Source organism: Meriones unguiculatus, chromosome 3 (genome assembly GCF_030254825.1).
Source record: "Meriones unguiculatus strain TT.TT164.6M chromosome 3, Bangor_MerUng_6.1, whole genome shotgun sequence".
NCBI classification, from domain to species: Eukaryota; Metazoa; Chordata; class Mammalia; order Rodentia; family Muridae; genus Meriones; species Meriones unguiculatus.
In genome coordinates this window covers 21666027-21680207 of record NC_083351.1, presented here as the reverse complement: position 1 = coordinate 21680207, position 14181 = coordinate 21666027, and the positions used below count along the sequence as shown (strand labels likewise).

Below are 14181 nucleotides of genomic sequence, written 5' to 3'. Positions count from 1 at the left end.
TTTTTTGAGACAGGATTTTCTGTGTAGCTTTGGCTGTCCTGGACTCGCTTTGCAGACAAGGCTGGCCTTGAACTCAAGAGATCCGCTTTCCTCTGCCTCCCTGAATGCTGGCACTGCAGTCATGGGCCACTGTGCCTGGCTTAGCCAATAATCTTAATATAACTCTTTTCGCCCATATCTAGCCAGTCACTTAATTATGTGCTAAGAGCTTTTGTATCCACATAGTTCTCTAGAGTTTCACTTAAAGGCTTTATTTTGTATGCATTTGTGTACTTCTGTGGAGGCTGCAAGCAGGATAAGAGAGGGCATCAAATCCTGGAGCTGGAGCTACTGGTGGTTGTGAGATGCCAATCTGGGTCCTGGGAACAGAACTGCACTATGAAGTCTTTTAACACCGAGCCATCTCTCCAGCTCTAGTTTCCAGTTTCAATTATATCACTCTATCACAGGTTGGGGGGTGTAGGACACTGGGGAATCAATCTCAGGGCCTGGTGCATGTACTAGACAAATGTCCTGATTTGTTTTAAGAGACTTTTGCTGAGACCTGAATGAGTAGAGGCTAGACTGGCCGGCCAGCAATTTCCAAGGATCTGCCTGTTTCCCCAGCATTGGGATAAACGCATGTTATCACATGGGTAAGGGGATCAAACTCAGGTCCTCATGTTTGCTTTAATGATTAAGTTCCCCTCTTTAGCTCCTTTCTAGAGCCCTTCCTTACTTAAAAAAAAAAAAAGCCTGAATGCTAGCACATATCTTTAATCCTACAACCAGGAGGCAGAGACAAAAGAATCTTTGAGTTCAAAACCAGCCAGGAGTACGTAGTAAGAACTTTTATTTATTTTTTTAATTTGAGAACCTCTTCTAAAATAAAAAATAAAATTAGTTGGGGCAGCAGGATAGTTCAGTGCATAAAGGTGCTTGCTACACTTTCAAGCCTGGCAACAGAGTACAATCTCCAGAACCCACCTAAGGGTAGAAGGAGACAACCAGGTTCACAGAGTTGTCCTCTGATGTCCACATACATGTGGTGGCATGGCTGGCTAAACACACATGGTATACCTTGGGGGTCACTAGGTTACATCCCAGCTTCGACACAGACCTAACTCACTTCCATAGAGGCACTCCACATATTAACAAACTTTAAAATGGGAAACATAGGTTAGAGAGTGCGGCTTAGCAGTAGAGGGTTTGTACGCCACCCTAGAAGCAGTGTGCATGGTGCATTCACACAGGTCTAGATGCGCATCTCACCTTGAATCTGCCTCTTACCTTCTGTCACTTCAGTGTTCCACATTCTTTCCCAAACCATCTCCCAAGACCCCGGGGCTCAGCCAAGTCTTCCATTAGGCGACTACTGCCCTTTTCTTAAGAAAACCCAGGTAGTTTATTCTCCATAGACTGTTTTTTTTCCTTTTGGAACTTATCACAATATAAATTATTATCATTTTTGAGTAATACAGACACATTAAAGAAAATGTGAAACAACTCCTCAGAATAGGAAAGGTTCTGAGGAAGGACATCTCACATTTGAAAGAGTTTTCTGTGTAATGGCCACTTCTCAAAGTAGTTTGTAAGCTCCATGAAGCGAGACTTATGTGCATTACTGGTCACACACTATCCTGTGAGTAATACACAGTAGGTGTTCTAATTTATAATGGTCAATATATATAAAAAATTTTAAAAAGACTGTTTGTACCAATTTCCAGAAAGAAGTTTATTAACAATCTTATGAAGAGCTAGAGATGTGGGTGTTGACAGATTACTTACATAACATGTACAAAGCCTTAGTTTCAATTGCATGAAACTAAGGTGTGGTGATGTGCACCTGTAATCTTAGTGCTCAGATAGGAGGATCAAAAGCTAAATGTCATCATTACTTACATGCCAGACTATACTATACAAAACTGTCTAAAAATAATAAAATAAAAACAAAAAAGGTCTTACCAGAGTACAGGGTATTTTTCTATTTCCTCTTTCCCCTCAGTGCTAGAATGGAACCCAAGGCCTTATATATCCTAGCCAGCACCACTGCGGTACACTTTTTTTGAGACAGGGTTTCTATGCAGCCTTGGCTGTCCTGGAATTCACTCTGTAAACCAGGCTAGCCTTGAACTCAGAGATATGCTTGACTCTTTCTTCCTGAGTCCTGGAATTACAGGTGTGTACCACTACTGCCCAGGCCTCTATTTCTTTCTTAAAGTGTGTTGCTTCCCACATTCTAACTTCAAAGAGCTGCGAGATGGGAAGCACTCAATTTAAACCTAAACTGCTGGAGTCAGAAGATCCTTCCTAGAAAACCTGCCCTACATCTAATTCCAAATTTGCCATTTCAAGTTTCATATACACCATTAGCGTCTGGGGAAGAGATGGGCATCTAGGGAAGAGATGGACACACCCTGATGGACAAGACAAGCTTCAAAGGCTGACAAATGGGCAGCCAATACAGACATCTTATTACAATAGTAAATCTAAATCACACCCAAATTTGTGGGTTTATGCCCCATTTACAGACTCATCTTGTCTGATGGCCTGTGCCTCAAATGATTTGATTTTTCAAAAGATCCACAACTTGCATAGGGCCTTCTTGAAGCAGGGAGCTCCTTAAATCTAGGTGGAAGTCGGGAGCTTGCCTATGTAACATTTGAGAACTCTTTATTTATCCACTTTCTACTTGGGGTCCAGCCAGAGGCAGTCACTATAGCATGGGCTAGAAATGGTAAGGATGGTACGATACATCTATGGTCAAAAAAACACCAAATAGGGACTAGAGAGATGGCTAACTGGTTAAGAGCACTGGCTGCTCTTCCAGAGGGCCAGAGTTTGATTCCCAGTACCCACATGGTGGCTCACAAGTGTCTGTTAACTCTAGTCTGACCAGTCCAAGGATATTCAACATTCGCTCTAACCTCCACAGCTACCAGACCATCACATATGGTGCACAAACACACATGTATGTAAAACAGCTAGACACACACACACACACACACACACACACACACACACACACCCCAGTAAAATAAAATACAATAAGCCAGGTATGGTGGCATGTGCTTTAACCGCAGAACTAGGGAGGCAGAGGCAAGTGACTCTTTGTAAATGATACACAATCAGACCCTATCACAAGAAACAAACAAAACCCCCAGAAATTCTGGGGGGAAATTTGCTTAAAACAAGGTTTCATTATGCAACATAGGTTGACCTTAAGCTAGCTATATAATGAAGGCCTCCCCGTGAATATCTGATCTGCTGCCTCTGCCTCCTGAGTGCTAGATCACAGGCATGTACCACTATGCCTGGCTCTTGATTCAGAGTCCATGTATATACTCTCCCTATGAAATTCAAGTCTCCTGCCAGATACAAAGCTGTCAGTCAGCCTATCTGTCTATGGACAGGGTCTTGCTATGTAGTGCTAGGGATTACAGCCGTGAGACAATACACAGCCTCTCTCCTACAGGAGATGCACTTAGCAGAGTACTATATAAGAATGTATGGTTGACCCTAAATAGTAAGTAACAGGAAAGATGGAAGTCCAGGGTAAAAATTGCTAATTGGCCCCAACAGGTCCAGGGTACAGAACTTTGCTGCTGAAGGGCCTAGAAGAGCCAGTCCTTTTTCTCTATGCCTGGAAACAAAAGAATGAGTAATCAGGCACGGTAGTGAACTTCCTCCCCTCCACAAAACAGCTGCTGTCTCACAGGGCTGTTTCCAGCCTGTCTGTTCTATTCTATTAAATATTCATCAGATGTGTGCTGGCTTTAAGCATGCAATGACTATTAATCTGCAGTGCAACAGTATGTGTGAGTCTACAGAGGCTATACATTTGTAAGAATTCAAATTTAATTCAAATAAATTTGTAAGAATTCAAAACTTCAGGAATCTAGAAGAAAAATTAGAAACATGAATTCTAAACACAATAGTTGGGAGTACCTTTCAGTAACTGGTCTTGTGGACACCCAAACAAATTACAAGAGAACAGAAGGCAATAGTTCGTTGGGTAGAAGCCTTCGATTTGAGCTTTGATTTTGGCTCTCCGATGTTGTGGTCCTCTGAACCACTGAGAGATTGCTTGACTGGCATTTAGTGTCGCACGCTATCTACCAGTCAATCTCCTAGCCTCATATGGCCAACTGTGAGAACTAAAGGGAATGCTGCTGTGACATGGCCAGCAATCAGAATTAAAACTAGACAGAGACAGGGCTGGAGAGATGGCTCGGGGGTTAAGAGTAATGATTGCTCTTCCAAAGGACCTGGGGCTCAATTCATAGCACCCACATGGCAGCTCACAACTGTCTGCAACTCCAGTTTCAAGGGATCGGACACCTTCACACTGATGCACATAAAATAAAATTATTAAAAAAAAATGGGGGCTGGAGAGATGGCTCAGAGGTTAAGAGCACTGTCTGCTCTTCCAGAGGTCCTGAGTTCAATTCCCAGCAACCACATGGTGGCTTAAAACCATCTATACAGGGATCTAATGTCCTCTTCTGGCATGCAGGTGTAGATGAAGATAGAGCATTCATCTACATTAAATAAATAAATAGATAAATAAATAAATTAATTAAAAAAAAAATGGTCAGAGGCTGGACATAGTGGCACATGCCTTTAATCCCAGCATTCTGGAGGCAGAGGCAGGTGGTCTACAGAACAAGTTCCAGGACAGCCAGGGACAAACAGAGAAACCCTGTCCCCTAGAGTTCTAAAACCTTGCTTTGGAAATGGAAGAACTTAAAAATTCACCTATTTAAAGCCATAATGAAGATTATGTTTTCTATCATAAAATGGTAACTTCGTGGTCCTTTATGAACTGCAGTTTCACCGTCTCTGGCTGGCACTCCTGAGGCCTCTCAGCAGCTGCAGACTTCCTAGCCTGTGTAGCAGTAGAATATTCTTTAACTATATGGGTTTTAGCCTCTCCAGTTAGACTGAGTTTTCTTCAGGGCAGGGATGATAAAATGATGAAGACCCGTGATTCAGCAGTGCAAGCATAAGGGCTCATGTGTTTCAGCAAATGGTTTATGATGATGTCCTGGCAAAGAAGTCTCCTTCCAGGAAAACAAAATGACAGTGATTCTCCAAGATGGCTTTAGCTGGCAGGTAAAAGTCCTTCTAAATGTAGTATGTGTGTATATATATTTGAGACTCTAAAATCATACTACCTGAAAATCTTACCCGTGCTGTGTAACAGCTGTGTGACTTTGGCTATGTAACTAATAGTTTCTGAGGTTGAAGTTTTGTTATACACAAGAAATGATGAAGCCAGTGAGATAGCTCGGTGGGTAAAGTTGTCTGCTGACAAATCTGTTGACTTGAGTTCAATCCCATGAACCCACGTAAAGGTGGGAGGAGAGAAACAACTCTACAAAGTTGTCCTAAGGCCTCCATACACATAAGAAGTTACTAGTGAAATGGTATGTGCTTCACTGGGAAAAACTAGTACATACAGTAGTGACCAAGGCCTCACTACAGGAACATCCCATCTGATGTAAAAGGGACTCTGTTACTTTGACAGCAGTTTTTTCTTGGCAAGATTTTTGTTTTGAGACAAGGTTTCTGTCTAGCTTGGCTATCTTGGAACTTGCTCTGTAGGCCAGGCTGGCCCTAATCTAAGAGATCCGCCTGACTCTTTCCCCAAGTGCTGCCACCACCACAGCTTGTATGTTTCAATATACAACTTTCTAAATAGCCTCTGAGAGAATACTGATTATGGTTATTGTCTTATAGAAACAGGTGTTCCAGAGAATGGGCTCTTGACACGTATCCGTGCTGGTATGCTGTGCTCTCAACTTGCTACAGAAGCAGTGGTAATCACCTCACTTCTCCTACCACCAGTTGTAAATCTAAGCACAAACAGTAGGTATTGGAATTGAGTTCCTTCTACCTTAGCCTACTTTTTTGTTTTGCTTTGTTTTTTGAGACAGGGCTTCTCTGTATTGCCCTGCCTGGCCTGGAACTTGCAATACATGGCAGCTAGAACAGGGCCCTCACTGTGGCATGCAGTGAAGTTTACAGTACACCATGATCACCTACCTAGCATCTAATAGCTTTATCTTTTAGAAGCTTTCAGTGATGGTAAAATAACCCCAATCAGCTAATTAACCAACTATGACTTTATTATCTAGTTCAAAAACATTTTCAATAAGATTTTTATGTGTATGAATGTTTTGCCTACACACACTTATGTGTACCATGTACATGCCTGGTACCGGTGGAGACCAGAAGACTACCCCAGAGATTAGCAGAGTGGTGCTGGGAACCCAAGCCAGGTCCTTTCCAAGAGCACCAAGTATTCTGAACTGCTGAGCTACTTCTCTAGCCTCCAAATTCTTTCAACTAGGGATTCCTTATCTAAATTTACAGGCCATTCACATTACAAATACCAAACATATGACTTCTTAAGAACAATACTCAGTATTCATTGCCCTCTTTAAGCTGCCTGGTCTCAGAAACTACTGGCATTGAGGTAGGGTTTGGAAGAAACAGCTCAAAGAAACCAAACTTCACTATCAAGGTTACACCTAACATCTTTGGTTTGCCTAGCTAGTATCTTTCTTCTCAATACCACTCCAAGAAAGCAGACTGAAGAAATATGGTAGCTAGCATCTCAATGGCTTCTAGTAACAGGAAGGCTAAAAGCCCTCAATTCTAGCAATCAAGGAATTGAATTAATATTAATATTAATTGAACAGAATTAATATTAATATTTACTATGTGTAACATCAAATGGGTTGACAAGTACTTTGGTTTCTTTGTGTGTGGAGCTGATAACAAAGGGACTTAATTGACCATACAACCATACAAATGCCAGGCATGGTGGTACAGGTTTTTAATTCGAGCATTCTGAAGGAAAAGGCAGGTAGATCTCTGTGAGGCTAGCTTGGTCTGTAAAATGAATTTTAGGACAGCCAGGAAGGTTACACAAAGAAACCCTGTCTCCCAAACAGACCAAAACAACAACAAAAAACATTCATACTCAGCTGCTTTCCCCGCCAGCCTTATATACTTTTAGAATGCCTTCTTTCTTCACTACTCAGTATTCAATGTCTCCACCTGCCTTTCCCAGATGTAGAAAACAGGTAACTGTTTCGGTTCACAAGACAGCTCCTAGGTTTATCATTCCTCTGCCCCTCTCCACTCAGTTTTAAAGACAGTGTCTTATATACCCAAGGCTGGCTTCAATTTGCTTTGTAGGCTGAAGATGACCTTGAACTTCTAATCTTCTAGCATCCTCTTGAGTAGGAATCACAGGTGTGCAATGAACCATGCTTATTGTGTTCTTTCCACCACACAATTTCTCTTTAGTGTGAGAAATACCATTTCCTTATATACTTTTATTGTAGGGTTAACATGGTATAATTTGCCAACAACAAACTTTTTGCTTACTAACCTGATTAAGTTGCTTAACTTCATTGTTTCTATAAATTATAGTAATTACTATAGTTATCTTTTTCTGCCTGATACAAATTTTTTTCCCTAGTAATACCAACTCACCCCACCCCCTTTTTCAGTTGTTTGAAACAAAGTTCCACTCTATAGTCCAGGCTGGTCTTGATCTAGCAGCAATTCCCAAGCCCTAGATTCTCAAGGGCTGAGATGACATTGTGGGCAACCACCCCAGATTCAATTTCACCTTGAGGAATTGGTTCTTGCTTAGGAAAGTGTTAAAAAAAAGGGCAGCTGACTCAAGATAGAGAGATTTCTTCTACAGAACTTGCATGTTCAGAAGAGGAAAATAAGCCAAATACAGCATAAGAGCTTACCTTTCTATTATTCCTGACCAGGAAGTGGTTCAACTACCTCTCCAGACAGAGATTTTCTGTCTCTGCAACCTAAGCCTAACATCCATTAGTCACTTTGCTGCTTGCAAACAATGAACTCCAAATGAAAGTGCTTCAGTGGCTCATTGGCAGAATAAGGCAGAATTCAGGAGATGTGAGTTGACACTAGCTGCTTTAACTATCACACACAAACTCACTACATCCTGTAAACTGAGAAGTGATTAAATCTGATAAAAGTGAGCCTTGGAAAGGCTAACCTGTTAACCACCTCCTGGCACTACCACTTTGCCACCATGACACATCGACCATCCTCAACGAAAACCACCTTCACATACCTGACATGGGTCTTCGATACCCATTCTATTCCAGGAAAAGCCTCAGGAATTTTCAGTCACCTGAAAATTGAGAAATATGGAATGACTCTCTAGAAGAAGCTTTAAAGACATACAAAATAAGATAGAGATTCTGCATGCAATTTACACACTACAGGAAAGAAACATGCAACTTTTCAGAAAATTCAATTAACATTGCACTGTGAATATCAGTATGTTGTCTTAGGGGGCTCATCCTCGTACATTTTAAAATAGCTGAGCAGAAAGCTTTACTCTGGGGTGCAGCAGGTCTTCTCATCTACAGTCACTGAAATTTTACAATGTGTCATTTAAGATGTCAGACTTTGTGCCCAGGTTACATTACAGTTCACTTGTGATGGGCAGGATTATTAAGAGTTATGGATAATTTATGCGGCAGCATATGGTTTTTCTTTTTACAGCTATTTTTATTAAACAAGTTTTGCAAAGTTTTAACATTAAAATTAACAACTGAAGAATTGTTTATGCAAGTTGCTGTCACAGTTTATATAAAAGAGAAATATGTGCTATTAAAATCAGACATTTAGGTTACCTTTGGTTTTTTGCGATGCATGTTAGCTTTACACATCCTGATTCTCTTGCGATAATTTTCCTTTAAAAAGGGGGGTATAGAGTGATCTCTTTTCATCAAAACAAGACATAATGCCCTGAAAGCTCACTTCAAACCACGGTTGAAAATTCAGTTATTTACACTTTATCACAATCTATAAATACATTTTTTGTTGGTGTGTTTTAAAAAGAAAGAAAAAAAATGCCCATCATGCACTGCTACAGGCAGCTTGGCACTTCACACAAGAGGATTTTTCACCCCCGAGCAGTTTAGGTGGCTCTTAGGGAAGGAATGAGGTCCTTGAAAATTAAGAGTAAAATAGGGCCAACCAATTCCATTTTTTTCCTCAGTCTTGTGGGAGGAAGTTCAGGATCAGTCTATTAGGCCAGCTGAATCTTTAGGACTGGAAGGGAAACCCTCAAGGGTGCCCAGGTTTTGCTAAATTGTGGTATCTGATCACAGGTGAATTCAATGTCTGAGCACACAGATTTGGTGTTCTTCTTTAAGGCCACCTGGGGCTCTACAGAAGGTGCAGGCTAGAGTCGCTGGCACTTGTACCTATACCTTCACGTGAAAACCAATCTATGTTTTAGTCAGTTGGGTTTTTCTTTCTAAAAATTACAAATTTTTTGATAGGACATAATAAAACTGCTTTCAACAACTTCCAGGGGGTGAAAAAGCTTTGGTTCTTTTTAAACTAAAACTTAACAACTCATAAACTTTTTTTTGGTAAACTTAAAATAAAATCCCCACCACCACTTTTAAGAATGTCTCCAAACTTTTAACAAGCCCATTAACTTTAGAGTTAATTTAAGTTTATGTGAAAGAGAAACTATTTTATTGTCCACCCCCAAAAATGACAATTCATCACATTTACTTTGATTAAAAAAGGACTAAACTTTATTGACAAACTGCTGCAGACATTTTGACATAAGTTTAAGCTACCTATTTAGGCAGACTTACACATGTAGCATTTAATCTTCCGAGAACAAAATGGGAGGACGGTACAAATCCATTAGGACTTTAACTTATGTACAAAGTGGATTTTGATTCCTTTTTCATTCAGCTGCAGTGTCCCTTTTTATATCATGCTAGTGTTGAGACATACTTGACCCAAAATTGACAATGGTCAGTTTAATGAACATCATCAGCTTTTGGCCCCAGTGTCCAAGTGAGTTTTTCATGGAGTGCAGAATCTCAGATGGACAAAATACTATGACATTTTCAATACTGAAAATTTGATTATTAGTACTATTACTGAAAAGATTGCAGCTAAAAAGTACTCCATCAGATTCCATTTAGGTGGCCAGCTTCTCTCCCTGGACAATCTTATTCAAACCCTACCCCACCCCTACTAAGTATCTCTCAACACTGTATGTCTGGGGCTAGATTTCAAAACCCACATAATGAAAAAGTCAGTTTTACAAACCTAATTTTGCTGTTGTTTTAAGTCAATTAACGTTAAAAATTGCATCAACTATTTAATTCATGAGGATCTTTCATATTAAAATTTAACCTTAAGATTCAACCGCCATGTGCTTTTAAAGGAAATGTTTTTAGAGACAGACTGAGCTCACTTTTACATGGTGGCACCTACTGCCGTTAACATTGTGATTTTACATCTTAAGCAGCCCTGAATTTTGAAATGTAGCCTAGTTTGGGATTCTGCAACTATGACTTTACGGGGTGCCTCAAATCAAAACTAAGAAAAAGTTAACAAGCCTTTACTTCAGAACCTTTAAGCAAGCAATGCCACTTTTGAAACTAACATGTTTGTGGTTTTTTTTTTTTACTCAACTTTTTTATTATAAAAGGTACACTGTTTATATTTAAACAACAAAGAAAAAAGCATCTACACACTTAAAAAATTAATTCGATATTCCTAAATCTATTTTAACTCATTTTAAAATACTACATACAGAAGCCAGAATGCAGAGTTAAGAATGGAGGAAGGTGGGGAAAAGAAAGGGACCACGAAGAAAAACACTTAGACAATTACTTGTCTGTTGTGGGTAAAGCAACAGGAATCCTGGGATACAAGAAATCAGTAACAACTTTGCTCATAACTGATATTTTCCCCTCCTGTTTTTTTTAATAACGTCCATATGGGTGCTCTCTGTATGCTCCCTTCACTGGCCTAGCTGGGGGGGCCTTCAGTGATGGCCTGGTCCCATTCCAGTCATCTTGTCCTGTGAGAAAAGAAAAACAGTTTATAAACCATGTGCCAATGTTTCTTTGGGCTAATCAGGGTAGGGCAACATCAGGTATGTCACCAACAACACTGTTTTTCTTCTAGTATCTTGATACATTCCAAGTGTTTCTTGCTCTCCTCTTTACTTGGCCCTCCTTGACCAGCATGGGTAAATCGCTCACCATTGTGAGTAGAAGGCAAAAGGGAACAATTTAGAAAATGCTACCCTTTACTGTATAGTTCTCTTGAGCAGTAACATTCTCCATAAGCAACACAACTGAAACCCAGTTTCAAAACCTAGATAAATGCAACACATTGCATGATGCAGTAAGGGAGTCATTAACCTTATGAGACTACAATGGCCATTCCTGTTCCCAAAGTCATTTGGCGGTCAGTCTCAGTTAGGATGACAGACATCTGCAAGTTTTTCACTTCGCAGGTAGCCAGCCCCTTTCAAGGCAAGAGCAAGTCAGGTTTCCCTGTGGAAAAATGTACTCTGATTGCCCAGATGCAAACAAAGGCCAAATTAAATGAGACCCTCCACCCACAACATGGTACTCAAACCCTAGAGAATACAAGTATAATCAAATGCTGCATTATGTAACTGTTGTGAATTTCTTATTTCCTTTTTCATGCCCAGCACTGACAAGCCAGCCAACATTCTCAAAAAGGTTTTCCTTTGTGGCAGGAAAGCCTGAGATGATCACTTACTTCTATCCATGACCTCTTAGGAAGAGAAACTGTGCTTAAACTTAGACTTCTACTTATGCTCCTAGCAGAATATGCAAGACTCATCCATTTCACAAGCTGCTCCTTGGATGCCAAGAAGTTTATTTTTCTAATTCTCTCTAGATAGGCAAATACCAGAACATAATGATAATGGCAACAGAATATCAGGAACATGAGAATAGCCTGCTCTCTATTTTTAAAGGCAGGGGCTCACTGTGTATCTCATCTTAGGATAGACGTGAACTCATTATGTAGCTTAACCTGGTTTCAAACTCACACTCTTAGACTAAGTGCCTGTGATAAAGTGCATCTCTCTCTGTTTTTGAACCAGGATCTCTTGTAGCCCACGCTGCTCTCCAATTTGGTACATGGTACACAATGACCTTGAGTTTCTGATCATTCTGCCTCTACTTCCCAACTGCTATGATTCCATTCATGCGCCGCCATGCTAGCTTTCAGCCTCTATAGTTCAGTCTTTTTTCCCAACAAAACAGAAATGCAGTTTTGCCAAATACACAGTGGCATGATCTTTTATCATGCCTCACTGATAAGAGGAAACTACTGAGCTACAATCACCCCATGTCCTGAAACAGTGACACATGAGTGGACCAAAGCAATGTTACGATGGCCACACTGCAATGCTTTTTACCTAAAACTGGTTTAAAAAAAAAAAAAAAAGGTTTTTTTGGGGGGTGGGAGTGGCCAGGAACTGACTGGATGTATCATGCCAATGAGTTATGAGAAAGGCTGCTTTCTCTGTGTAAGTGCTACATGACTTATCCTCAGAGTCATTAACAGAACGCCATACTCAGCTCTTAAGGACACACGTGAAACGTGTTTTCAATCAGGAAAGGCAGCTGTGTTTTGCTACCTTCCCAGCCTGAGCTACTCTATGGGATCAATAACGGAGCTGAGGATTGGGGAAGGGCTCAGTGGATAGCCTACTTGTCCAGCAACAAGTCCTGAGTTCCATCCCTAGGTACCACAGAAAGCCAGACACGCTGTAATTCTAGTAGAAGAATCAGAAAATCAAGGTCATCATCAGCTGCATAATTAAGACCAGACTGTAGTATGTGAGACAAAACAAATATAAATTTTTTAAAAAGGAAGAAACTTGACTTGAGATGTCTCCCAATGAGGAGGAAGCTTGGTGCTACCACTGATATGACTCAGCTCCACCCTCGAAAGCCTCTGATTTGATTCTAACAGGTACTATTTTTTTCCTTCTAATTGGTTGTAATATGCTGCTTTTAGCTGCCATTTTCTTCTGAAATATTTTCAGTGATTTCTGACTCTTTAAAAAAAATTTTTTTTTTCTTAAAATAAGGGAGGGGCAGGAAAAGAGCTAGACAAGGAAGTTCTTATTATTTATCAACATGGCCAATATATCAGCAGCTCTGGGTTAGGCACGGCCTACCTAACAAAACCAGTTGGTTCATCTGAGAAGCACAGCAGTCCACTACAGGAGATCTGAGCCCCTGAGACACACATGCTCCGAAAAGTCACTTCTACCGACAGAGCAGTCTTCTAAAGGCTTCTCCTTAGTTATGTGACTGCCTGACTCCCAAGAATCCATCAACCAGTGTTTTTCCAGACACTTACTTGCACATTTTACCCTACCATAAAAATAAAAAACAGGGCTAGAGAGATGGCTCAGCAGTTAACAGCACTGGCTGCTCTTCCAAAGGACCTAGGTTCCATTCCCAGTGCACATGGCAGCTCACAGTTGTTTGTAACTCCGGTTCCAGGGGATCTGACACCCTCATACAGATAAATATACATGCAGGCAAAATACCAATGCACATAAAATAAAACTAAATAAATCATTAAAAAAAGAAATAAAAACATACCATAGGCTTCATAAGAATCTTGAACCTCCCCATGTCCATAGTCATAATATTCTGACTCCCTGGAAAGCCAAAAATAGAACATTAAAAAAAAAAAAAAAAAGCTTTAGTTTTACCATTTTTTCAATATTCCACATCTCAGACATTTTATTATCTATAAAACAGGGGAAATATTTGTTTTGTCCCATCCCTAACAATACCAATAGTTACAAAACACATAAACCATGTATTTACCAAGAAGTCTGTTTAAGAATAGCAAAGGGAAAAAAGGAAAAAACAGATCATACAATTTAATGTATAAAACCACAATCTAAATTGAGAGATTCTTAAAATATAATAATGTATGTATTCATATAGCTTGCCATAAGAGAACAGGAAAAGGCCTGTTTTGTGCCTATTACAAAGGTCTGAGATTCTTTTCCAAGTAATCACAGGCAAAATACATATATACACATATTCAAAGCTGTGCTTTAAGATAAATTAAAACAAACCGTAGGTTAAACTTATAGCTCGTTCTTAAAATCATAGGTGTCTGCAATGTGGGCGGGATGAGTTGACTATCGCGAGAGAAAGGCTTCGGTATTTCAGGCAGTTCTTGAACACCTGGTCCCTTGCTGAGGTCAAACTCAGGACTTCATACATGCTAGGCAAGCATTCTACCAACTTAGCTCCTTTGTCTCAGACCTGAGCATAATATTTCTTAATAAATTATTTAATG

At 40.1% G+C, this 14181-nt stretch overlaps 1 protein-coding gene across 2 annotated transcripts in view; it reads right to left on the bottom strand.

Annotated features, from left to right (window-relative positions):
* The window catches only part of Khdrbs1 (KH RNA binding domain containing, signal transduction associated 1), a 40240-nt gene that overhangs the window by 4050 nt on the left and 22009 nt on the right, over positions 1 to 14181 (bottom strand). The window contains exons 8-10 of one of the 2 annotated variants that reach the window (XR_002476399.2): positions 13467 to 13525; positions 10696 to 10885; positions 8111 to 8170 (exon numbers count right to left, since the gene is read on the bottom strand). Coding sequence is in view for 1 of the 2 variants with exons in the window: in XM_021636760.2 (XP_021492435.1) it covers positions 10788 to 10885; positions 13467 to 13525 (157 nt within the window). In the remaining variant the exon portion in view is untranslated. Of the gene's footprint in view, positions 1 to 8110; positions 8171 to 9568; positions 10886 to 13466; positions 13526 to 14181 lie in introns of those variants that run through there. The other variant, XM_021636760.2, reaches the window with a different exon arrangement.